Source organism: Solea senegalensis, linkage group LG20 (assembly GCF_019176455.1).
Source record: "Solea senegalensis isolate Sse05_10M linkage group LG20, IFAPA_SoseM_1, whole genome shotgun sequence".
In the NCBI taxonomy this organism is placed as follows: domain Eukaryota; kingdom Metazoa; phylum Chordata; class Actinopteri; order Pleuronectiformes; family Soleidae; genus Solea; species Solea senegalensis.
In genome coordinates, this window is record NC_058039.1 from 17,593,232 (window position 1) to 17,620,201 (window position 26,970).

Consider the following 26,970-nt stretch of genomic DNA (forward strand, 5'->3'; position numbering starts at 1 on the left):
CAAATCCGAATCTTAACATTCACTCAGAGCTGAGTTGCTGTTATGAATGTACTGTGATCACAGTTTGAGCTTATCTTTTCCCATACTATCCACTTTCCTGCCCTGCAGCCGTCCCCGCCTTTCCGTTTTCCGACTTATATCTCTTCACTGGACTCATTCTCACCTGTTCCCAATTCCCTAATCAGCTCATAGACAATGGCCCATTTCCACTCATCTCCTGCCAGCTTATCTGTTGGTGCTTCTGCACTGTAGCGTACAAGGCTTTTGTTGTTCTTTGTCTTTTGACAGCCTGTCCTGTTTGGATTTTGCCTTTTGTTTCCTCCTTTTTTGCCTCTTTGACTGGTTCATCTCTCGGCTTAGTAAGCGAGCGCTGCCCACGTCATTGCTCCCGTCTGCCTGTGTCTCTCAGCTGCACTGTCGAGTCCTCTTAACCTTGAGGCAGACAATATATTCCACGACACCTTATTTGGAATATTCCATTACGTTCACTTGAATGTGTGTTTAATATAATGCTCTGATATTCTATTTTAACATTTGATTGTACACTTTAACAAAGCTTTAAAAACCCTCCCTGTTATTTGTAATTGTTTCCATGACAAAAGGAATTGTGGGATATGATGGGCTGCCGTGAAGGATCCATCTGGATCAATCTGGATCCATCTGGATCCTTCGCGGCAGGACTAAGGACACATGTTGAAGCATTCAACCGAGGACGCGGAGCCTAAATCAGGACACGTCGTTTTAAACGACACACAGTAAATATGTGTGTCCATGTCCATGTCCATGTCCATGTCCATGTCCCTGTCCCTGTCCCTGTCCCTGTCCCTCCCTCACCTGTCCTGAGGTACGAGGAGTTGGTTATTGCAGAAGGGGATGCAGGGCTGGTCTTAGACGTTGCTGCGCAGTAGCCCCCCTTGTGGGTGCTCGGGAGTACTGCACTCTGAGGAATTCTTGGCTTTGTCCTTGTTGTTGTTGGGCTCGTTGTCCTTGATGATGTCGTACTGGCGGCAAAACAGGGCGATCACACCTGCGAGAGACATGAATGAACATGGTAGATTATTGTCATTATCTGGGCTCGTTTAACAATATTTTTAATGAGTAAATATTGTGTTATTTTCTTGTCAAGTACTGGGTAAGAAAATCAATAAAGATCGTCTCCTGAGCCCGGTGGGCAGTAGAGAAAGAAGACAAACTTGTGGATTTATGTTAACAGAATGATCGTTTGTCTAATGTGTCTGTTTACATTCTGAAGTCACGTTAAAGGTTTCTGTGAGATCCCAAACCCCTGGAATCTCCCGCCTGCAATAATTTGATTAAACTGCCAAGTGTGTGGTCCTGGATCGTCTAGTCTGTGCTTTCTCGGGATTAAAACATTGAAAATCAGATGCTAATTTCACCCCGTCTGTGGTCTCCTACGTTTTTTGTTTTTTTTTAAATCCTCTGCATTTAATTTCTCCTTTTGTCAAGCATGTCAGGGAACGACATAATCACCTATAATCAAATCAGCGGAGGGTTCATGAATCCAGTGACATGTGCAGATGCAGATGTGATGTTTTGTCAAACCATGCGATGTCTGCTTTCTGTCAAAAAGACATGAACAATATGGCAGAGAGGAGAGAAAAGGCGCGGAGAAACGGACAAACAGGGAAGAGGAGGAAAAACAAAAAAAGAGGAGGAGAATAATTTATGAGGGTGGAGGAGTGGAGTGTGTGGAGGGTTGAATCTGCCCGATCAGGCTTCAGTCTCGGCTGTTCTGCTTATGTCAGCCGCTGCTCGTTTCATAGCTGCAATACCAAACAACAAAATGGGACATCTCACTGTGATATCCCCGAGGATGCCCCATAGGCCCAATTAAAAGCTGAAAAACACAATTCCTCTCCTTCACTTTCCCTTTTTCCTACTCATCCACCTTTTTTTCCCCCTCGTCTTGATTGCTGCTTGTTCCCTCTGTTCCCTCGCTGCTCTCTCTCTCTCTCTATCCCTGTTTGAAACTCCCTCCGTCTCTCTTACTCATCCTCTTGGCCTCTCGCAGGTAATTGGCGAGGGAGTTGTACTGTAGGCCTCTCGCCGTTACTGTACACAGACCTAAATAGTATTTAGGCCAATGTTGTATCTCATTACACGTGGTACACGGGTGAGGAATATAACTCCTGTAGTTGGGGAATACTACTTTAATTAAAATAACCTGCATGAATGGTATAAATGTGTAATAAATCATTGATTTAAAACTTGAGAGAAACTCTTGCAGTTCAAGTCAGAATATTAAAACACAAGTAAATAAGGCATGAGTCTGTCAGAATTTACTGTAAAGAGTTTTTGAGCAGTTGGCCCTCCTTGTTTTTCTTCACGCCGAAGATAGTTCTTATGGCGCTTTCACACTATACAGCCCGAGCATGACTTGGCACGGCTCGACTCTGCGTGGTTTGGGTACCAGGCACCTTGTTTTCCAATACTACAGTAGCTCCACAACCCGCATCTGCAATCCTCATTGTTGCTGTACTTGGTCTTGCCGTGGTGTACGACCTGTGTGACCTGTGAAACTATCTATCTTCCACCACCTCACCTCGGTAGCAGAGTTTGGCTGTTCCTCAGCCAGTTTTGAGCCTCCTGCACAACTGTTTGTTAACCTAAGACCCAAGACCTGTTCGCCTCCAGAACTCTGAGGCGTGCAGGAAAGATTATGGCTGATCCCTCCCACCCCGGACAGAAACTTTTTGAGTCACTCCCCTCTGGCAGGAGGCTGCGGTCCATCAGGACCAGAACCTCACGCCACAAGAACAGTTTTTTCTCGTCTGCTACTAGCCTTATCAACAACGCCCGGATCCCACAGGTGTCCACTCATATGTGCTGTGTTTCTCATCTATACTCCTCTAAATTGAAACCTTATTTACAAAATCCACATTGTGTTCTATTGAAGAAGACCTGAAACTAGCAGTTGAGAACATTAACTCCACAGGAAAAATGTCCACTGGCATAATAAATCAAAAAAAGGCTCTTTAATCTGACTTTCCTGTCTGTTCTTCCTTTAACTGAACCTCATTTCTGTATATTTCGACAAGTCGCTTCAATAACTTTCTGCCTCTCAACAACAGAGTGAGTTCCATTTCAGTGTTTTTGTTGATTAAAGCACAGGTGGGAATGAGACAGTGATCAGCTTTACATAATTTTAAGAGCACCGCAGGGAAGAAAACAGTCATCACAGAGAGATCTCACACGTTCTTAATGGAGCTTCAGCCAGAGAGCTTATCTGTGAAAATGCCCATAACATTCACAGCGATAAATGTGGTGTGATGCTGAAGAGGAGTATCACCTGCCCACATGACGAGCACCACTACAATGATGATGAGTTCTCCAGCCCTCAGTTGGGCGGCGTGACCAAACTCCTCCATCGTCACCTCGTCTGGGGAAGGAACAAACAAAGACAAACACACACACACACACACACACAAAGACAGAAAGAGAGAGAGAGACAGTCAACAACAAGCCACTGAGGACGCGACCATTCATTGTCCCATAGAGCGTAAAATTGCACGTGAAATTGCAATTTTACTCAAAAGTCTGGAGGGAAAGATAAAATAATCAAATAAGGTGACAAATGAGAGTGGAGGTGCTGCCCGGTGTCAGTTCTGCACTGTGGTCACTGTAATTAAAGCTAAGTGAGATCAGACGTCCACAGAGACACAGAGAGCTGGATGCTACTGTCATTCACTGTGTTTCTCCGGCTGACTCAGACTCCTTGAGCTGCAGCACGACATTGTTCACAGGGATAAAGGATTACACACATCAACAACAACAACAACATTTTCCCTGGTCAGCATGTCCCCTCGTCTGCCTCTGTATATGACCAACAGACCACAGCATACAGAAGAAAGGGTGTTACAGACGCTGATGTGACTGCGTTTGCATTAGAGGTGACATGAAAAGCCTTCAGCACACTGATAGAGGGGGACAGAATGTCAGGGTAGCTTTAATAACATGGCTTCTCAATAATAACTCAAGAGTAACACTGACACAACACATTTCTACGGCAGACTGACAGGACTACGACTTACTAGTTTGCTCACAGAATCTATCAGGAGTGTAAAAGTATATTAACAGAGCAGATATGTGAATTAAAAAAGGGCAAACTTGTTATTCCTCTGTTCGTTTAGGAACCTGTGTAAGGTGAGCGATCACACATAGGCCCTCTTTACACCTTAGAATCTGCTTTTCTGTGATCGGATGGCGCTTCACCACACGCAATTACACCTTCATTAATCTGTCAATTATTTTCTCATTACATTACAGTACATGTCATTTAGCAGACACTTTTATCCAAAGCGACTTACAATAAGTGCATTACAACATTTGGGTACAAACAAGCGCTAAACTTAAGTAAGTGCTTCAAGTAAGCTAGTCATAAGTGCAATGTACAAGTAAGTGATTTTTTTTTTTTTTAGTCGGCGGCGGAAGATGTGGAGGCTTTCTGCTGTCCGGATGTCGATGGAGAGCTCGTTCCACCATCTGGGAGCCAGGACAGCGAACAGTCGTGAGTTCGGCGAATGCCTCTGTGATCCTCTCAGTGAGGGGGCAGCAAGCCGGTTTTGCTGATGCAGAGCGGAGTGGGCGGTTAATCGAGTAATCCCTTGGTCCATAAAATGAAAAATACTGATCAGTGTCTGGAAATGAGGATGTTCTCGAATGTCATTTTTGTCCACAAACTAAAATAACTCAGTTTATAATGAAGAAAATATTCACATTTAAGAGGCTGAAACAATCAGAAATGTTCAAACTGATTAATCGAGTCATTGTTTCAGCTCTAGTCTCCAATATCCACATCAAGATCCAACTGCGACCCCATCATGGTCATCCCTCCCTCCCTGTGTGCTGCCATATCATCAACAACAACGTTCGTCGCACGTTAAGTCGCGTTATTGTTGACGCCATTGTTGTAAAAAGTAATGGGGGCATTGGTATAAGTGTCTTTTAAAAATTAGTCATTAGATTATTTTTTTCTATTTATTTTATTTTATTTCATATATATATATATATATATATATATATATATATTTATTATTTTATTATTATTATTCTATTGTGTGATTTTTTTATTCCTTCTGTACTGTGTGTCTTGGACCTTGAGTCTGAAAATAAAGCTTATCTATCTGTCTATCTATCTAATGCTAAACTGCGATACAACAAAAATATGGGTTAAAGTAGAAAATTGGTTGTCATTTTCAGTCCAGTCTCTTCTTTTTCCCCAGTGTCTGGATAAGTCAAGGGGTTCTCTGGTCCAACTTGCTCTCCTGTTGCCATGGTGATCCCACCGCAGTAAAGCTGAGGCCTCGAGCTTGACAGAGGGGAGGTTATACTCTATAAGTTGGTAATAGCCGAGTACATGTTGTGAGGGCAGAACTGTGACGGATGTTTTTCTGATTTAGACAGAGTGGAGTTGGATTCTATGACCTGCAGCTATAGGTTGATTTGAGCGGTAGATCAATGTTTAAATGCCCTTGTTACTCCTGTCTGTAACCTTTAAGACATGGCCGTATCTTTCAAGTGATATAAAAATCAATGGAGAATCTGGAGATAGGATGGAGGTAGGATACTAACTAAAAAAACTCTTTTTTGACTGTATTTAACTGGCATTTAGCCTTTTATTCATACTACACATACACAGAGACTGAGGTGATCGGTTAGATATTCTAATTGAGTCATTCATCTTCTAATCTGAGCTGTATCTCGTGAGCGACATCTCACTGTCAATCACACCGCAGCCACGAAACAAAGCATGCGCTGCTTTCTTATGCAGCCGTTTGACTCTGAAGAACCTCATTCACAAAACAATGCTGTAAATGAGTGATTGAGACCATGAATGGCCGTTCAAGTGAGTAAAGATTTCGTTCACTTTCCAGACTCGCACACGATTATTCACGAACAGGCTCTGATTTTGAAATAAGGTGCAGACAGACTTCACTTCCAGTTCACTGTGAGACGTTTGATCCATGTGCCCCGAATCAAAAAATGCTGTTTTCATCTTAGACACCCACGATCATTAAAGTTTTGCAGAATAAAAAATGTTCACAGGACAGCTGCGATAACGTGTGTCTGTTGGGCTTAACTAAAGGTTGTAATCACGGTATCAGATCCTCGTCTCTTCTCGTCTGCACTGTGTGTGTGAATGTGAGGCAGACTGTGGCTGCAAGGTGCTGAGTTGTGTTTGGGAGATAAATTGAAGGTGGAAACTCATCTGACAGTAAGTAGGCTCGATAACATTTCGCTCCAGTGACGGATTGATTCACAAAAGTGCAGATTTTGCAAATCCCCCGCATATGGGCCATTGTACAAACGCAGTGTGCCCTGCTGCACCGCCACTTCTGCCCTTAGATCAACTACTTCTTCTTTTCCAGAAAACAGTGTGTACTTGAGTCTTTTTTTTTCATGGTCTGGTGTCTATGATGCCGCTCGGCCCATTTTGTCTACTGCGGAACCCACAGAGGTCTTCAAATGTCATTGAATCAGTAGCAACCTTGACTTTTTTTCACTGCTCATCCAAGAGTTCTGAAGAAGCCTCTTAGATCTTACGTCGAAGGTTGGCCAACAGTGTTTCCTGTAGGTCATAATATTGCCTGGGTCGATGAAGGTTGTCAAGATACAGAAACATCTCTTCAGGACCTTGAGCAGCTGTGCCAGAGTTTGGGCCAACGGCACCACATGCAGCATGGGTCAGCAGTGTCTTGCAGCCTGGTGTGATCAGAATAGAGTCTGCTCCTGTGTCCTGGTAGTATTCCATAGGGACGTGAGGACCTGGTCGTTTTACCCAAGAGTGAAAAGAAGGCATGCAGTGATCAGCAGTGATATTGTGGCGATGGCTGTAAATAGGCAGTCTCTCAGTCGTCCTGAGCACAGACTGCATTTGTACACTCTCATGAATGCATACCACCTTCTAATGTGGTTTCTGTGATTGGACCTGAGGAAGCATTGAGAGCAGATTCAGACATGTACTTACCCGTGTTAGCCAGTAATGTGAAAACACTCGTGCTCTAGCCACCTGATTGTGACTGAACTGACAAAGTTTTGCTATGCTGCCTTCTGGGTGTTGCCCCCCTGCAGCCTGACAGACAGGTCTACAGCGTACTCCCCCTGGAGACTCTGACTGACTGGCTGTTTGGCCAACTGTGGAATGGGCTCTTCTCCAGCGCAAGGACGATTTTGGAGGCTTCTTGACTTTGCAGGTTAAATCTTCATTCTGGCTCATGTGTGATCACAGTGCTTAAGGGTCCGCCGTCTAAAGAATACTTGAAACGTCATCCACGTGGCTCCTTAGTGGATTGAAGCCTTTTTTTTACAACTCGCCCCGGACGCCTCCAAAGGATTATTTCAAACGCCGTATAATGATGAATATAATATTAACTGACATAAAACGTTACACAGCAATGCTAGTCACGCACGGAGAATTCTACTTAAATACATTTTTTACATAATATAGGCTGCAGATAAACAGAGGCAGAAACAGAAACAGTCAGGTTGTGTGCTGTGTTGCACCTGCTGATGCTAAATGGTGTGAGACTGATAAATACCCACTTTGAGGGGAAGGAGAGCAGTAATGGATGAGATTTAATCAGGCCAGTTAATGAATGCTTCCACAAACACACACTGATACAAACACAATTTGCACACAAGGGACGTCCATCAATGTCAAAGCAAACTAAATAAGTCCACCTCTCAAAATGAAGACAAATTGTCCCACGGAGCAAATCACATGACCTCGCATGGTAAATGTTAATAAATGATTCAGTTTAATAATTGACAGACTTAATGTATGTTTTTATATAAATCACTTTGTAAAGATTATAATTAAATGTGTCTGTCTTCAGTAAGTTCTGATGACTTCCTTTGTACTGTTCATCACTTAATTTCATCTTTTGAAAGTAAGGTATTTTGTTCCCATGGGATCTCTCTAGAAATTACCCACGCTTAGCTCCTTTGACGAGGACAGATAACTCGACTATTTATTTGATTTTGCTTTGCACAACATCCCAACTTAGGATGACCTTATCCTTAGAAAATACAAAAGCTAAGCACCGGAACAATAATGCTGTCATCTGCATGAATCATCAACGGGCGAGGACCCCGACTTTTTACTGCACCCTGCGTCCTCTCAGATGACCAGCTTCATTTTTGTCACAAAAATCAATGGGTAGCGAGAAATGAGAAGCCTCCATTTTAAAGCAAAAAGAATTTAGAAGAATATAAAAGTCGAGTGCATAAAGTATATAATGTGTGGTTTGCTGCACACACACATACACACACACAGAATATTTCTCTGTTGCTAGCTTTATGTGTGTGAACCCAAAAGTCTGAATCAGCTAAAGCAGTGACACGGACATTAAATTGACTTAACTCTGTCAGCACCCTGATGCACGGTCTGTGTAATGTCCTGTATGGTGGATGTGTAAATAGAGTAGGTCACTGTCAGTAGAAAATTCAGTGTGGCTATGAAACAGCAGTGCTGGAGGACAAAGCTGATCTCCCACACTGGACTGAGACAACATCCTCGTCTTGAGTATATCCGGTAAGTGGCAAAACACTGAAAAGTGACTTGTTAATATGCATTTTCGCACATCAACACATTCCCCCACAGGAATCACAACAAGCAGTGTTTTCTGGGTGCACACTGCCACTATGTCCACTCTCTCCACTCTTATCAACTCGCTGCTGATGAGCATTTAGCGTTTGCTGTGTGTCCCTCTAGAGCAGCAGCTCTTGACACTGTAACTGGGTCGGACACGATAAAATTGGAAGAACTGCAAGCAGCTCCAGATAACAGCAGCCTCTGCTTCTGCCTCTGAGAATGAGAACAATGCACCTGATGCAAGGTGGGAGGGTGGAAGGATTCTCGTGAAGGTGGCAGACGATGTTAAAGGATGCCTTGCCTTATGGAAATGGTGCATGAACAAAACGTGTCTTCATATTTATATGTGATATTAGAATCTCAAATTGCACTGACCTGCATGTGCCAATGTCAACATGTTTGTGTGTGTGTGAATCGATTCAGAATGGACACTCAATTCTGCGTAGGATATGGTTATTATTGATGCCGCTTTTCCATGATACAGCTCTAGCACAGCAGAAACTGCAGTCTGTCTGTTGCAGTCACTCCGTCTCACACACGGCGTAAGGGGTTGTGATCGCGATTGGCGACTTTCAGCAGCGCTGTCGCTAAATACACCAGACTCCTCTATTAAATGCTGAGATTTCCTTTGCTAAATGTTGGAGATTAACATAATGTTTTCAGGATTTTTATGTCTTTTTAACTGATCTACATCAACTCTTCCAGTGATGACGCTCAGTGGCCAGCAGTCTGTCGACGTCACATTTTAAAGGCGACATAGAATGCTTGTATCACACATATATGTTAGTTATGGAGGTCTACTTACATATATTAACTTGTTTTCATGATTAAAAACCTCCTAATCGCTGATCAAAATATCTCCTCACTGACGCTCTCGTCAGCCGCGCTGTTTCAGACCAAAACCACACCCCCAGAACGTGGACTGTGTTGTGATTGGCCAGCCAACGAGAGCTTTCTTACTGTCCTGTGATTGGCCAGGTACCTGGAAGTGACGTAATAGATAGGCCAGCTCTCAGATACACAGCTCCCCCTCTGGCACGGTGGATGCTCTGCATCTCAGCAGCTACAACGAGAGTAGTTCTTCTTCTTCTGCGGTTGAATGTACGCAACCGGATGTGCTCGGACTAGTGCCCGCACCAGGAGGCGCTACGGTGGTGAGAGGAGTGGTGAGGATTTCTGATGACGACATCAAATTAAGGAAGTGCCGATCTGCTTCGCAGAGCCCAGGAAAACAATACAACACTATTTTCTCAGCAGTGGCTGAACTGTTTGTTCTGAAACTTCCGGTCTATGTCGCCTTTAATATCAGATGAGGTACCAGGTAGTTGTATTACTAATGGAATGGCAAAAAACCTAAGTATTGTCGAGCCGTGCCGTGCTAGAACTGTATGGTGGAAAAGCGACATTAGCATAACTCACTAGTAGTCACTTTATTATGGAATTATACACGCTTTTGTGATGTCCGGTCTGACCTACACTGTATGATTGTAAGTGCAATCCATTTATTTATTTACTTCTACAGGACAGGTGCAATATTCATCTTTTTTATTGTGTCATTTATATTCTGTGAATGAAACGTCCTTTGTCGGCACTCGTGCTGTGTTTTGTTCTGCAGCTGATGGAAAAATGTCCCTGTATGGACAACAACGTATTTGATTTGATTGCATGCTCTTATATATACTGAATTTGGTGTGTGTGTGTGTGTGTGTGTGTGTTTGTAACCGTGTGTCCTCTCTCACCTGGACTCTTGGATGCCATCTTCTCTGACTCTTTGGGCGTCCTAAAGAGAACAGGCTGACTGGGGGGGCTGCTGCCCCCCATGCTAATGCTCTGAACGTGCACGATGTACTCGGTGTCCTCGTCCAGATCCCACAGGGCGCAGGAGCGCGTGGTGGTGTTCACCTCCTGTATGAATCTCAGCGTGCGCACATCCTTCTTCTGCAGATGAGATGAAAAGCGAGCAGAGGAGAAATCAGGACCAGGAGTTTCAATATAATGAGATATTTTATTGATCGCTGCAGGGATTTCTTTCTCTTTTTTTTTTTGGCACCGCCTCAGCAGAGAACTCACAGGGTCAGGGTTTAACTGATGCATCGGTTCACTCTCTGATATTTTTAAACCTCAGATTACAGCAGATTTCCATTCAATGCCCAAATGTTTTTGTCAAGAAAAAAGATTCTTAGTAGAACAAGGTCAGTTTGTTTATGAGCCCCCACTAATTTCCCTCTGATTAAGGGCTGTGTTGCACAAACATGTATCTATCTGTCACGGTCAGCTCTTGAAAAATGCTGAAAAAAAGACTCACATGATTTTTTTTCAGTTACTTAAGCTCAAGGAAACATATCGTGCTTCTACGGCCATGTGCGCTTTAAAAGAACATTATCATCTGGCCAGGATTGCTTGCTCAGGGCAATTGGGTCCCTGCTCCTTAGCGGCAATATTATTTACTAGGTAATTAATGTAGTGAATTTCCAATGCTATTAAAACTGTAAGCAGTCAAGATGTAGTGCGTGTTTCATCTACTCGCCTGTATAATGGAACTTTGCTTATTTTATGTACATCTCAGGGCTTTGACAGTGTCAGGACTTCACTTACACGGGGTAAAAAGGAGGCTTTTGTTTACATTTTGACAACTTACCTCCAGAATAAATATATGAGAATATTTATTAACTTTTCCTGTTTGCACTGTGGCCATAAATGTCTACTCTCACTTTGTTCCCTTGATTCTGATGTAAACTGTGATGTGATGAATTTCCTTCAGCTTCTGGACTAAAGAATGATTTATGTGAGTTTATTTATGATGGATGTAAAAAGAAAAAAGACGATATTCTCAGAAACAGCACATGACTTTGAATCAAAAAACGTGCATCACATCAGTGAGTTGAGATTATTGGACGACTTTAAGCGTGAATTAGATCCTCAACCTGCCCACAGTGACCTCACCAAGTTTGAAGATGATCGGACCAAAGCTCTGGGACAAGTTTGTTTAAATATCATTGTTTGTGAAAATGCCAAAATCACCCAAAAGAAATAGCTGTTCTACCCAAGATGGCGGCCTTCCTTTAGGACTTACGACAAAGTTGTCATTGACTTTTAGGACCGTCCCGACGTGATTAACATGTGTACCAACCTTCATTCATGTACATGAAGTATTTCAAAATATCACGTGATGAAAGCGTTTTTTTCCATTTTGTTAGCCCCTCCCAGTTCCAATTTTCCTTGCTTTTTAACGACTTGTACACGTACCTTTCCGCCAGGATTGATGTGGTCGTAGAAATCTGGGAAAGGCTTCAAAAATGCGATTAATTTGAGATAAAAATAAGAAGAAGAATAACTACTACTACGCACCTCGTGCTCGGACCCTAATTATAGCAATTAAAAGCTGCAGTGCGTAATGTCTGTGGAAGTTATTACCCTGCCTTTGTATGGTCTTCATGAACAGAAATGACGTTACATTATTTCTATGAAGACTCATGTCCTTCATCTGATTGATTGATTGTGTCAAGCAATACTATCAGACCTGAAAGAGGAAGCGTTTGTGTGATGTACCTGCTGCGTGATGGCGAATCCAATGACGGGATCCCCCTCCAAGATTTCCCACGTGACCACGGCGGAGTTGACCTCAAGCTCTCTGATGGTCACATTGAGTGGAGCTGACAGCAGCGTGTCTGACACACAAACAAACACACACAATTTGTCTTCATGTCTTCTAAGAGATGAAAACATGTCTTTCATCTCCCTCTCGCTCTCTTTGAGCTCCTATTTCTCTTGCCCCGCCTTGCCTGAGAACTTCTCCTCCACCCACAGATTAATCATCCTTTCATTAATACCAGGCCCAATTAACAACACATGGGTCTGCTGGTGTTTTCCCTTGAAGAGGCACTCTTACTTCATCCGTCTTTGTCTTGGTATTTTTTATCTCTCTCTCTCACACACACACACAAACACATGCATGCATTCTTCCTCATCTTTACATTTCACTCTCCTCTCCGTCTTCTTCCTCCCACGCACATCTCATTAAAGTGTGACTCATGGGGGAGGAATCTTTCGATATATAAAAATTGCACATCCCAGTATGCACTGCAGTTATTTATGGGGAGATTATCTGTGATGGATCCAATTAGTTCTTTTCCTCCTTTAAATGGAAAAGGAGCAAAGATTAGAGAGAAACCTGTGTGTGTGTGTGTGTGTCAAGGTCTGACTGTAATGTATTTACAGTTTCAGGGGAAATACTCGGCTCCATTCTCTGTAAATGCAGCTTTGAGTCCACACATATCCTCCAGTTTTACCTTGTGTTGTCCTGTCATATATGCTGTGGTTCAGATCTATCCTAATGTGTCCTTGGGCAAAAACACTTCATGCCACCTTCCTCCCCAACAACCGTGTGAATAGGTGTATGAAAGAAGCGCGCATAGATGCACTGTATGAAAGCAACTAGAAAAGTGGTGCTTTATGAATATTTATCTTTCGTTTTCATAGTGTTGGGTGGTAATTTAAGGTAACACTATATCCCATAGTACAGAGAAATGACATGCACTGAGTGCTTCTCAGAGAAACGGCCCAAATTAACATCAAAAGATGTGAAATAAAGGAAAATAAAAGTACTTGGAAAAGTGTCTCACATTTTGTCCTGAATGTAAATTTGTCCGTTCCTTTGTAAAAGAGTTCCACACTTTGTAATGTTTGTTTTGCACTAACCAGCCACCGTACAATCCTTAAATCAGGACTATTCAATTACAAACCACAAAGAAATTTAGCTGGGCCAGACAGGTCTTGCAGCCAGTGAGCAGCAGATGAGGACACATTTAAAGTGCATTTAAAATACAATAAAGGATCTAGCAATACAGTTATTTTGGTCGTACCTGTTCTTCGTACACCTCAAATTAACGTGTCATCTCAGGTGCATCTCAACATGTATGAAATCAAAAAGGTGCACAATATTAGCATTTGTGTTTCTTTTAAATAAGGTAAACATTATGTCATATACGACCCACAAACATCTCAAAGTGCCTTTAACGGAATACAAATGATCAGATTACTGTAGGAATCTTTGAGGAACAATGAAAAGTGTATGTCTAGGTTCTGGTGGAACCACAGGAAAACTTTGGTCATACAAGGTCAACTCGATGACTGCAATGGATTATTGTGAAAAAGAGAAAAACATGCCGTCAAAGAAAGACTCGGGAATAATACAAATATAAATGCATAATATAATACCTGCATACTGAGTTGAGTGGAGAGGAGGAAGCCCGCTGTTTCTTATGAATAAGTATCAGAGGAGAATTCTGCTGTTACATCTGTCATAGGAAACGGTCTCTCTTTAAAACTAATCTTCACTCAACTGTAACGTTTCCCAACTGTGTTTTTTAAAAGGTGTCTTTGTGATGTGATTACAGCACCGTACTCTCTTTCTTTCTTCTTTTCTTTTCTTTCTGTCGGTTTGTCACCGTTTACCCACCAGATCATGAGCAGAAACTGCAGGGCGTCACTTACTGCAAATTACACTCTCACATACTCTCACACCCCTGCAAATATTGAACCTCCGGCTGAAGACTTGTTCCACGAGTAAGTAAAAAAAAAAAAGGGGAGCAAGAAGGAACTGTGTTTTCCTCTCCTCTTGTCTACTCGGTGTGAACACAATCATCACAACACAACAGAGGAAACTGGAGTGTTGCGTAGTGCGTGCTCGTCTTGTGAGATTTATGTTTCGGTGGGCGACGAACTCCCCCTATGGCTCCCTCTGGCTCTGTGTGTGTGTGTGTATTGATGCAGAGTGGATGTGTGGTGTTTGTGCAAACGTGTGTGTGATGCATGGCTCCCTGTTTGCCTTGCTGTTTTTCCTACTATTTTTCTTCTCAACACTCTGAGGAACACATACAATAGCAAGAGAGAGGGAATCCCATTCATTCTTTAGCTGTGAAAAAACAACATGCAAGAAGTGGCTAGAACCTCACAAAACTCCCCTCTTAAAACTACATTCATCTCCCGCCTCAGGAAGCCAAATATCTAACTCTCTGGAGGGGGGGCACGAGATAAATCCTGCATGATCTTATCAGCAGGATTTGGGGCTTTACAAGGGACAAATCTGTCATCTCTCAACTTATCATCGCAGTGGAATCAGTGGCACATCTCGTGCCTGGAACATAAGCCGCCGCAGGTTAAAAATATGCAACACGAATATGAAAATTTTATTTGATGCTATACTCAACATGCATGATATATGATGATTGGAGCCTATGCTGCGTATTGGTGCTTTCATTGTCGCTTAATCTCATTCCGTGTCCCATTTGGACACTGATGGATGCTGGAGCTGAAGTTTTCAGGCAGGAGTGGCAGCTAATGATGATTATTTTTCACTATCCGTTCATCATATATTGATGATTTTCTTAATTAACCAGTGATAAAAACAAAAAGTAAATATTGAAAGATTCAAGTTGGAAATATTGACTCTATTGAATATTCATGGCAGCTCATTGTTTTCCCCAACTTTAGGGTTTGTTTAACGATGACGAGACGCCGAATTCAAACCATAGAAAAGTGGTTTTTAATATTGTTGGGTGGTAATTTAAGGTAAGACTACATTTGAGACAAACAGCCCAAATTAACATAAAAACATGACTTGAAAAGATTTAGCATCATAGCATTTACCACGTTTCTTAGAGCAGAAATGTGTAAATCCAAAAAATAATGACCTTTTAAGCTCGGGGTGTACGTACACTTTAATTATAAAACCTTATTTTTTGAAAGAAGTTCACATTTTACCAATAGGCTTTCCTGCACTTTCTTACAATCCTTTTAAAAATGACATTTATTTCTAGAAATAGGCACCAAATTATAGACAAACCTCTCTTATAGAAGGTTATAAAACACCAAGAGTCCAAGAGCAGACCAAATTGTATCAGGATTTTTTGGGCTTGGAAAAACCTGAATTATTTGAACCATCTGATGACGCATGCAAACACATGTTTAACCATGTTAGTCTTGCTTTCCCAAAACAACCTGCTGCTGTGACCACTGCACTACATCCACACACACACACACAAACACACTACAACACTACACAGCAGCAGCATGTGTGTTTATTATCAGCTGGTTAGCGCACCTTCCTCCACCCCGTTAACCGGTGATGAACCCTCATCAACCTGTGGACAGAAACTCACCGGCGTTGACGGAGGACGCTGAGAGGAAGCCCAGCAGCAGCAGCAGCAGCGGCGGCAGCAGCGGTGGCACCGCCGCCGCAGACGAGCGTGGTTTTTCCATCCTGCTCCTGCTTCTTCTAGCGAGGCTTCACATCCTGCGCGGCCCATCTATAACGTCCCATTCAGCGGGGGGGAGAGAGCGAGCATTCCGGCCGGTGCCACTCCAGATATGATCTCGCTGTGCCGGACAACTTGGACGCTGCAGCAGCAGAAGCGCAACAGCGGCCACAGCAGTGCAGAGTAGGTGAGGGAGGGTGAGGGTGAGCTGGTGGCGGCGGTCGACGCCGTGTGTTGGCGTCTCGGTGCGGGTTTGAGTCTCGAGGACAGTCCTCACTTCACTGGTGGACTTTCAGGCGAACGAGCGGCGGCGTCTCTCACTGTGCGCACAGAGGAGAGCGAGAGCGTGAGAGGAGTGCGCAAGTGCTGCAGACAAATGCAGCGAGCAGCAGCAGCATTCACAGCCAGTGTCTCTCTCTCACTCTCTCACACTCTCTCTCTCTATTCGATTCTTATTGTTGTTGCCAAAACATTTCAGTTACATTTTAGACATCAGCAAATAGATTTCACATTTTACCCACACACGTTACCTTTTATACTAACTATACTATATCTACTCTATTATACCTATGCTATACCATAACTGTACTATACTGTACTATTAATATACTATACTGTATAATACCTATACCATAACTATACTACACTATACAATACAATACCATACTGTACATATACCACACTATACCTATACCTACTATAACTACACTATACTGTAGAATACTATACCTATATCATAACTATACTATACTACACTGTGCAATACTGTACGATACTATAAGATACATAATTATACTATACTGTACATTGCTATACTATACCTATTCCACTATACCTGTACCATACCATAACTATATTGTACTATTAATATACTATACTGTATAATACGTATACCATACCATATCTATAGTGTACAATACTATACCTATACCTACTATAACTATAATATACAATACAATACTATACCTAACATAACTATACAATACCACACTGTACTATACTATAACTACACTATACTGTACAATACTATATTATACTATACCATAACTATACTGTATAATACTATACCATACCTATACTGTACTATAATATACTATACTATACTATACATACATACATACATACGCCCCCCCGTCTCCTTCTACTGTAACCGAAACATGCGAAGCAAATTTTTCTATGAAAAAGTGAACTGTATAAGAACGTCAGACGTGCTGACGACAATGAGACTGACACATTGGGAAAAAAAAGAAAAAAAAGACGAGTCATAAAACAGGTGTAGTGGTTAGCATTCTTGCCTTGCAGCGAGAAGACCCGGGTTCGAGCCCCCGGTTGGAACAAGGGCCTTCCTGCATGGAGTTTGCATGTTCTCCCTGCGTGTGCGTGGGTTTTCTCAGGGTTCTCCGGCTTCCTCCCACAGTCCAAAAACATGCAATGTGGGGATTAGGTAAATTGGACACCCTAAATTGACCATAGGTGTGAGTGTGAGAGTGAATGGTTGTTTGTCTCTATGTGTGTGGCCCTGCGATGGACTGGCGAACTGTCCAGGGTGTACCCCGCCTATCACCCGATGTAGCTGAGATTGGCACAGCACCCCCCGCGACCCTCTGGTGGAGGATAAAGCGGTTAGATGATGATGACTGACATAAAACATGATATATGGTGGTCAACATTGCAGTTGCATTAGTGCGTGGCTCATCAGCAGTGTCAAGATTCTTCATTTCAACAGATTTTTCAGCAGGTGTGTCTTTAAAACTTTAAAAGTCTTACAAAATCTAATGCATGGAGGAAAAGAGACAATACAATGAATTAAATTGATATTTAGTGTAGTATTTTTCAATTTCACTTTTTTTTTTAAACTGACCAGTCCCTTGGTGTCCAAAAAACAAGGACACATTTGAATCGTCTATATATGAGTGCAGTTACAGTGATTCTCTCGTCTCTCCTCCTCTGTCTCTGTGTACATTTCTGTCACACAGCACTGAAGCAACGTCATACAGCAGAATATCTCCGGCCTTGACCAGCATTTATCACCAAAGACCATAAAATATCCTTGAGTCCGGAAGGAGGAATGATCTTTATGTGTTAATAAAGGGGACATGGTTTTAGAAGAAAAGGTACACGAAGCATGAACAGAAAACCATATTTATAATAGCAAAGGCTTTTGGGTCTCACTATAAGGAATTGATGCCTGGTCAAAATAGGGAATTGAAGTCATATCGACTACTGAGAGGAGAGCACATATGCACCTTGTTAGGAGAAGTTGAGAAGAATTGCACTGGAGTCATCTGGTCATTTTCTGTTTCATTTTGACACTTCCTGTTTTGTTTCGATACTCACTTTATTTCAGGTCACTTCACCACTCCCTGGTGTTTGCTGTCCCACCTGTGTGTAATTACCTTCTGTCCCCTAATGTGCTTCATCTGTGTTTTCTGACCTAGTTTTGCTCTTTGACCTGGTTGAAACTTGCCTCTGTTAGTTTTTGTACAATAAGTTCTGTTTTTCTGTGCAGTTTGACTCCCGATCTTTGTGTTGCGATAGGTATTTCCAGCTCTCACACATGGAGGACACAGAGATGAGACAAGTTGTGGCAATGGATTATACGCAATCAATACACAATTAACATTCCCAACAGAGGCCTCTTAATGTCTCCTTCATTTCAAGGAGTGCAGGCACAGGACACAAGTGCCACTCATGCTTCCCTCTCCGCTTTTCCACTTTCGTCTTTGGCTGGAGATTAGAAGAAGGATTTCAGAAGACAGAAGTCATATCTCTTTGCTCTACTGCAGAGTTTCATCGCTCAGCTTAGGGTCAGATGAGAGCGATATCCTCCTTTGACCTCTGGAGTCATAAATATGAAAAAATATGAAAAATATGTGCCTTTTCATCTGGTCCTGTAATCATTAGTTATTTTCTCAAGACAGCACAGAGACAACTGCACATCACTTATACATGAACTCGCCCTGTAATATGATCAATAATGAATTTATGAGAACCTTGAACATTTTTAGCCGAGCATTTATTTCACATTGAATCTATATTATCATTGATATCTTGTAATATATGCACATTAATCATAGTTAAAACTGTAAATACAAATGTAAGCACAACCACTTTTCCAGCTATATACACGCCTAATTACGATTTACTATGTTTTATATTGTTGTTGTATTGTTTTACCTTGTAAAGCAGTTTGGTCAACCCTGGTTGTTTTTAAATGTGCTATAGAAATTAAGTTGACTTGACAATTCATAGATTATCTGAATTCTAAACTGGTTTAGTTAGTATGTTTCAACACAGTTTAGTTGAACTAGGTTTACTGCTTTTTGCAAACATTAGCGTGGAATCAATCTATTGAAAAAACTGTGTCCATCTTGGCTATGCTTGATGGCCGCATGCCGCCTTTTAGCTCGTCTGATTTAAGTCGCACTTGCACAGTAATTAGTTTTTGTCTTGAACGCACAGACTGTTGCAAATACTGTAAATCAATCAATCTGTTTACCTGGTTGCTCTGTCAGTCTGGTTTCTATGTGGAGTTTAAATGTGGAGTTGTAATTATCTTGAGGTTTATGGGGAAAAAAATGCCATTTTCACAAATCTTACATTGTCTTTTTTTTTTAGATATTACTGTATTAAAACAAAATGGTGATAAAAGCTGCTTTAAATCAACGCCAAAGGGTTTTGTGATGAATTTAGATGAAACAAACTTTTGCAAAACGTGAAAAAAACTGAATCAAGTGTCCTCAAATCTTTGTTTGTTTCTTAACCTACAAACAAACAAAAAAAATTCTATCCATTTGATCAGTTTTATGTTCCAGTAATAAAGTTTGCTAATACAAAGCACCATACTGCATACAAATCACTAGATTAGGATTGTAGGATAACTATGACGTGCATGAATGAGAATCTACACAGACATCACTGTTGAACTTGTTCCTTTTAAGTATAATTGCTGACATGTTAAGCTCAAAGTGGAGGAGCAATAAATCACCAAATTCACACATTACCACTTGGTTCGAGTTTACAGTGAACACTTATTGGGCCCGATGTGCTGTTTTCGACTGGGTGTTGAGAGTTCCTAAAGCTGTGTAAAGAAGTGAAGGGGAGCTGATGGGCACAAACAGACCTGAAGTGGCCTTAATCCATCTGAAGCTGCGGGGGAACAATCCAGTCTGGAGCCGCTTTGAAGTGGCATTATCTCTCCCGTTTTCCCTGCTCAACTGCAAACCTAAAACTACCCCTGGAATCATTTAATTACACTCTGTCTCTCTCTCTCGGCTTGTGTACATGTTTTGGGCAGAATGATATTTATGGTCGAGGCATGCAAATGAAGAGGGAGGAGGCTCTTGGGCGAAATGAGGTGCGAAATGATGGTAGAAAGTCAAAGGAATGAGTGAATGACGGGGAAGGAACGTGAGTAACAGGAGGAAGTTGGGAAGGACAGGCCAGGACAGGGCTGTCAGCGCTCTGCAGAGGATTTCACTTCAGCAGATGGAGGAGGTGAAGAGGAGGAAGCTGTGTCAAGTGTGATATCGAGATAACAAATTCAGCCCATTCATTTATTTATTATAAGTCCTCCAGATACTGAACTTCAGCACAGCATATTCACACTCTCACAGACACACACATGTGAATGCTGCCATCACTGAGGAGCTGCTGACATCATCAGATCTCCTCTCGTGAGTATTTGTGAATATTTGGTGACTGTAATTCAGTTTCACATCTCACAGGACTGAGGCTGAGTCACCTTCCTCGTCTCATGTCTTTATATATGACGGCAGGTGAACTGGCAACACAGTATATACAGTATTTTCTACCATGTTGACAATTTATCATTGTTATTTTAGTATTAGAGTTGAATTGTGTGATTTAAATGGCCTTGTCTTGTTCAAGCACATAATTCTCACCATGTCCACATTTCATATTAATATTTTATAAATTGTACATGTTTTTATTGTTTATCTTTGTGTATATTTCATTTCTGATTACATTTTTGTTTATATTCATATTTTCAGTGCTTCTAAGTCACTTTGGTCACTGAAGTTGTTTTTAAATGTACCATAGAAATAAACTTTAACTTAAAAGAACCTAACATGTGTTTCATCAGTTTGCTTATATTGTTTTTCAACAATCTTAGACCTTAATGTTTCTATTTCCTGATTCGGTTCTTGATGGAGCAAATGTAAGCAGCCAATTTCCCCCAGCAGATAAATAAATAAATGATTCTGGTTCCAATCCTTTGCCTATTGTGCGAGTTAATATGTACTCAGATTTAATGAATTGAACTCAGTTAAATTGACTAAAAGGCTATAATAATAGCAACCGCGCCATATGTTCTGCTAATGGCTTATACAGCGAGCAGTAGCTCATGCATGCACAGTGAAAACAAAACAGGACAAGGCTATAGATCCAGTCTCAGCAACATAACACAAACTCCATGCAAATTGCCTACAATATAAAAATACAGTGAAATGACAGCCTCAACAATGCATACTGAAGTCACGAGTAGTCACATCAACTGATCTATTTTTTATAGTCAACTGAATAATCCACGTGGTGTCCAAGGTTCTCAGTAACAGTAACTGGGTCAACAAGAAACCACAGAAGTTTATTTTGCAATCACAGGTACAGGGGTCACTGTCTTGCTCCTGGATAATGTTGACAGTTTCTAAAAGCTGGGGACAGCTATTGATCTTCCCACTACTTCCTGCCGTCTTCTGATGTCATTTCCTGTGTCCCACCTACTCTTTTCATTGGCTGCAACGTTTGTTTGCAGTTGGGTCAGTAACTAGTACACACAACCCCGATTGTGTCGGCTCACAACTAATGATTATTTTCATAATCGATTATTTTTGTTCATAAAATGTCAGAAAACATTAAATGATGACGTTCTCAAATGTCTCGCTTTGTCCACAAACCAAAATGATTCACTGGTAATGATTACTTTGTTATATGGCGCAAAGAAACAAAGAATATATTCACATTTAAGACGCTAAAACAATCAGAGATCTTGTTTTAATCATGAAAAAAGCTTCATTGAGTCATTTTTTTCAGCTCTATTCAAGTTCCCCCACACTAACAGATTTCTGTACCATATAGCGGCGTCGACTGTCCTCTACTAGTGCTGACTGCTGCAGAATCTGGCCAACAGTGAATTGGCAGTAAAATCGGGCAAAAAAATATTTTATGTAATAGGCCTTAAAGTGCATCCTAACCTATTACTAAGACCCAATAATAAACAACAATAAAGATAAAGGGATCATCCGTTGAAAATTCAAGACCTCATTTTCAGTTTTGCATGTGGGGTTAATTCAGTCACCTTGCAGCTTATCTGGGGTTTGGACACATCCCAGCACATAAAAACTACACAATGCACTGAGCGGGAGCATCGAAGGACACAGTGGAGATGAGCAGCAGCAAACCCTTTCCCAGGAGCCAGGAGCGGGTGAAGAAAAAATGCAGCAGGGATTTGTAAAAGAGCAGGTTAAAAAAAAACCTGGTTGTTTGATACTGCAGTGACACCAGGGCTTGAATTCCCCCCTCATTTCATTGAGACAGTGTGGGGGCGAGGTTGGGTTACTATATAGTGAATATACGATGGAAAAAAATGGGGTAGTTTTGTCATAAGCTTCACATCGATTTCTAATTTATAACGTTTTCTTCAGTAGAACACGACGGGGAAAATAAATTATAACGCACAACACATACTGTATGTGTGGACACTGTGATTGACGGCTAATACTAGGTGATGTCTTTGGGCTTCCAGTCATGGGGCCAATTGCACATCTCAAGACTTCAAAATGGGAGTTTATTTTGCAACCAGAATGCTCCAGTGTCCATTTCTTATTTATGGTAGGGGTGCACGCTGTCTGTCAAAAAAATACAGGCTATGGGGGAGAAGGGCTGTGTCTGAGGGCTCCCTTAAAACCGTGTGCATAAACAGGATTTGATGTGAGCTGGAATGAATACATAATCTGTGCTGGAATATTCACATCACGTGGTATAATTAGCAGATGCTTGTGTTGCAATGGAACCACAAAGCAGTTGAGCAAAGTGTGATGCAGCGCCCATTCATTGTGTTGACTCCTCTACTGTGTTTGTCCCTTTTGGCTGTGGAGGCCTGGGAAGTCCTTTTAAACAACTTTGTGGGGAAGTCACAATTTACTGTAGCTGCACTCGTTAAGCTGTTCAAGATTTCGCTGTAAACATTGCAGATTTCTGGCGACGACACGTTGTCATTACTGACTGACTGCGTTCCAATAAGGCGGAAAATCCCCGCAGAGCAATGCACCAGCTGCCTCTCGAGTGAGGTCGCAGTGTGGGATAGTGGCAGCAAAGAGCAGTTGAAACATAGCAGCAGCTTATTTCCTTAAGTGGTCCCGACCGAAGTGTTGGCATCAGGTACAGAGAGTGTCCTCCTCACAAGGAGGGACATAAGGAGAGGATAGATGAAGTGGCAGCGAGATGGGTGTAGATGTCCACTGATCTGACATAAGCATCTTTCTGTGTGTGTCTCTTCTTACAAGGACACATTCAGACGCCTACTGCTGAGGGTGCGAACCCCACTGTTATCTAACTGGAAAGACAACTGTGTGACAGCGTGAGCATATGTTTCCATGCAGCAGACTTAAAGTCACTTTCAGCGCCATTACAGCCAATTCACTATGAGGCTTTAATCATCATAGTGTAGCTAATTGAGATGCGTCACTTTTTTTCCACTTATTTGCGTGTTTTAACAATCTGCTTAACTCACTATCGTGCTGCGGATAATCTCAAGATTAATCCCCGTGGAACCATTTAATCAGATTAGTCCATGACGATATCGCTGCACATGGTATTAAATTGTAGAAGTGTTAAGGGAATAATTGCACTGATGCCTATTATTAAACCACCCTTCCTGACTCAGGCTTTAATGGGACATGCTGTTGTGAATTGGATGTTTTGTAACGTTACACTCATTTAGTAGACGGAAAAAAAAACTCCAGGAATCCTGAGCCCTCGTGGTTTTTTGACTGTTTTGACTGTATTGAAGCTGTTGACCTTTACGTCACAGAAAAACAAACAACGAACGGTGAGACGGACACTGAGATGGAGCGCACTGTACATACTGTACGTTTCCTACCTGCTGTACATGTTAATCGTGATAGAAATTAGAACGGGCTCTTGTGGTTGCTGTGTTGTCCGAAGAAAGACGCCGCAACAGTACTGCAGTCTATATATCGTCTCCTTCTACTTCCGGGTCAAAGATCGCGGAAGAAATGCTGGTGCATGCGCAGAACACCAAGTCTGACTCCAGTCCGACAACATGTAAACATGCAGGAATAATCGGACTATGAATCGCACTAAGACTAGCTCAATTTAGGCAGACTAAAATCTGACTTTTAAATTGAGAGTCTATCAAATCTTGTTGCTTCTACATCACTGAGATCTTCTCACTCTAAAAGCCTTTTCTGTTTCATAGTAAGCCGTTTGAAAATATATACACAAATGCATAATTAAATCCATTGATTATCCTCACACCAAGAACACGTCTAGTACAACATCTTTCCATCCTACTAATAGACTAACTAACCTTTCAAAGCACAGATAATGACCTGGTGAAGATGACGACTTATCTGTCATCTTTCCGTCATATAGAAAGATGGGAGACCTAATTCATGAAGTCAACATTATCTTAATTAGCCAGACACAGCTATAGCTGACCTACAGCTGCATGAGAAGGAGAAGGACAGAGATTGGAATCCTGCCTCATCTTCTTTGCTTTTTTTTTTGCCTTTTGGATTCAAGGACAAAATCTAAAATGTCAAGTAATTAATGTGTTTTTGTGCCTAGGAGGGAAATGACGGACACGGTGTAACAGCAGCATTTTGCATTCATGTCATATACTTTTAAAGAACACAAATTTAAACAACCAAGTGCCAAAAGGAGAGTTGCTGTCATCCTCTGTTAAGAGGTCTCAACATCAGAGAGAAGTCCAACGCCTATACTGACCACTGATATTATTGGATTATTCAAAAGTAACTGGACTGGTCATTTATTTAATGGCATCATTATCATCAGACCACTTTCAGCACCAACTCTTTTTATGTGGAAGTGTCTGAGCGAGGCATGAGGACAGAGACGAAAGGGAAGAGAGGCTTTGATGAATAACTGCGGTACTGATGCTGACAGCACACTCCAGTAATGGACCCACTGTGTGTGTGTGAGAGAGAGTGTAGCTAATGTATTACTCATGTTGTGGGGACCTAAATCTGTTCACACAATCCCCCGAACATGAATCATTAAAATTCTGGGTCAACACATGCTTTCAGGTTAAGATAATGTTTAGCAAGTAGTTGCAATGATGAGGGAGTCCTCAGGAAATTAAATGCCCTCCGCCGTTGTGTTGTGTGCGTATGTGTCACTATTGTTGTTTATCACACTCATTCGTGTCTTTTGTCTGTTTTATTCAGTGTGATTTTTGTCAATGTTATTCAACAAGTTTGACAGTGATCTCCATGTTTTTGATGAATGAGATTCTACAAGACTCTCTCTCCCTCTCTCAAGATTTGGGCAACAATTAGCAACATCTTGAGACAGAGAAAACCTGTTTTTTTTTTTTTTTCTGTGCTCTACACAAGGCCTGATTTCCAATCTATAACGCACCACTGACTCCCCCAACACAGACTCTCAGCTCATGTGACTCCAGGCTAAAATTATTGCCTCATTAGAAGGAATGCAGGCACATTTACCATCCGAGCAGCATCATCTGCAGACACATCACTTTTTTTGGGATGGAGCCCTACGATCTAGTCAGAATCCTCTCTCTTCATTATCGTTATCATCCTCATGAGACTCCACACCTTTTCTCCTTTTACAGTTTAATGATGTTGCAGTTCACCAGGTATATCCTTCACTGGCTTTGCAGTAATGGTGCAGCCAGGGAAGCGAAATGCATACATCATATTTGGAGGGTTTTAGTATGATTGTTATAGTTAGGAGCAAAAACCATTGCAATTATTTCTGTAGGGGGACGTGTAATGCCAAGCTACATGTCAGACCAGATGTCACAATAATTACACCATTGTTTGTACATCTCTGCCTTCCATTACATTCATTGATTTTTACAGAAATTCATATTTTATTGAAGAATAAATACAAAACTGTTAATGCACAAGTGTATATGGATATATGCAACTGTCCATACCATTTTAATAATGAGACATAAGTCTATGTCCAGCAAATCCCCTCAGAAAAACATCTGGTGGTATCTGATCTTTGGTATCGACCAAAAACAGAAGACAAGCAGTGGCTGAGACTCAGGTGTACGTACCGTTCTTTTTTTCTTAAAATTAACAAATTTGACCTCCTTTTAACTTAACTTATTAATGAAATTACAACTCTAGTCTATTTGACGGTTTGTGTCCAGCTCAATGTTCACCAAAACAATGAAACAATTTAATACGAATCATGTATTTCACGACACTCTTATTGTGAAATGTAACCGGGAAAACAATGCAAGCATATCTGCCTTTTTTGCGCTCTTATTTTGTAAACATACCGAAAACTATCGACTTCCTTCGCGCGAGCTTCACTCTAGATAGCATCTCTTTAGCCATGGTCTATTGACACAATAAAGCTTTTGAAACATTCTTCATCACACAATAGCACGGATTAGCTTCACATAATCATCTCTGAATGTAGTAACAATTGCTGTCTTCCTTTTAAGTGACAGTTTCATTGTTAGTTTTCGAAAAGACACTCTGAAATGCTACCGACCGTTACTGCTATTCTGAGCTAACTCACTCTGCTCCTTTCACGTTCATGGTCAAAAAACAAAGCCACACTCCCAGTCCAACTTTTTTACACAAGTTATACTACTTTTATATTTCATTCTGTTCTGTTTATGATTGTCAATGTTCTTACCTGTGTAAACAGTCACGGAATACACCAACGTCAGTCCGCTGCGTCACTCATCTGGTGTGACGTCTCACTCAACCTGTGACTGGCGTCAGCCATTGATGCCCTATATACACAGCGCCCTCTGCTGACTCGGTGTTCCTTCAAAGTCTATCTATCTATCTAATTAAAAGTGTTTATTTAGTTATATTCACTGACTTCTTT

General features: G+C 41.5%; 1 protein-coding gene across 1 annotated transcript; it reads right to left on the minus strand.

The window, feature by feature from the left end:
* Positions 1-788: 788 nt before the first annotated feature.
* Positions 789-26,801, minus strand: fndc5b (fibronectin type III domain containing 5b). Its single transcript, XM_044051956.1, has 6 exons — positions 26,773-26,801; positions 15,775-16,190; positions 12,164-12,282; positions 10,354-10,552; positions 3,311-3,400; positions 789-1,027 (listed from the first exon to the last, which is right to left on the minus strand). The coding sequence occupies exons 2-6, from the start codon at positions 15,872-15,874 to the stop codon at positions 888-890; spliced, it is 648 nt and encodes a 215-aa protein (XP_043907891.1). The 5' UTR covers positions 15,875-16,190; positions 26,773-26,801; the 3' UTR covers positions 789-887.
* Between the last annotated feature and the right edge of the window lie 169 nt (positions 26,802-26,970).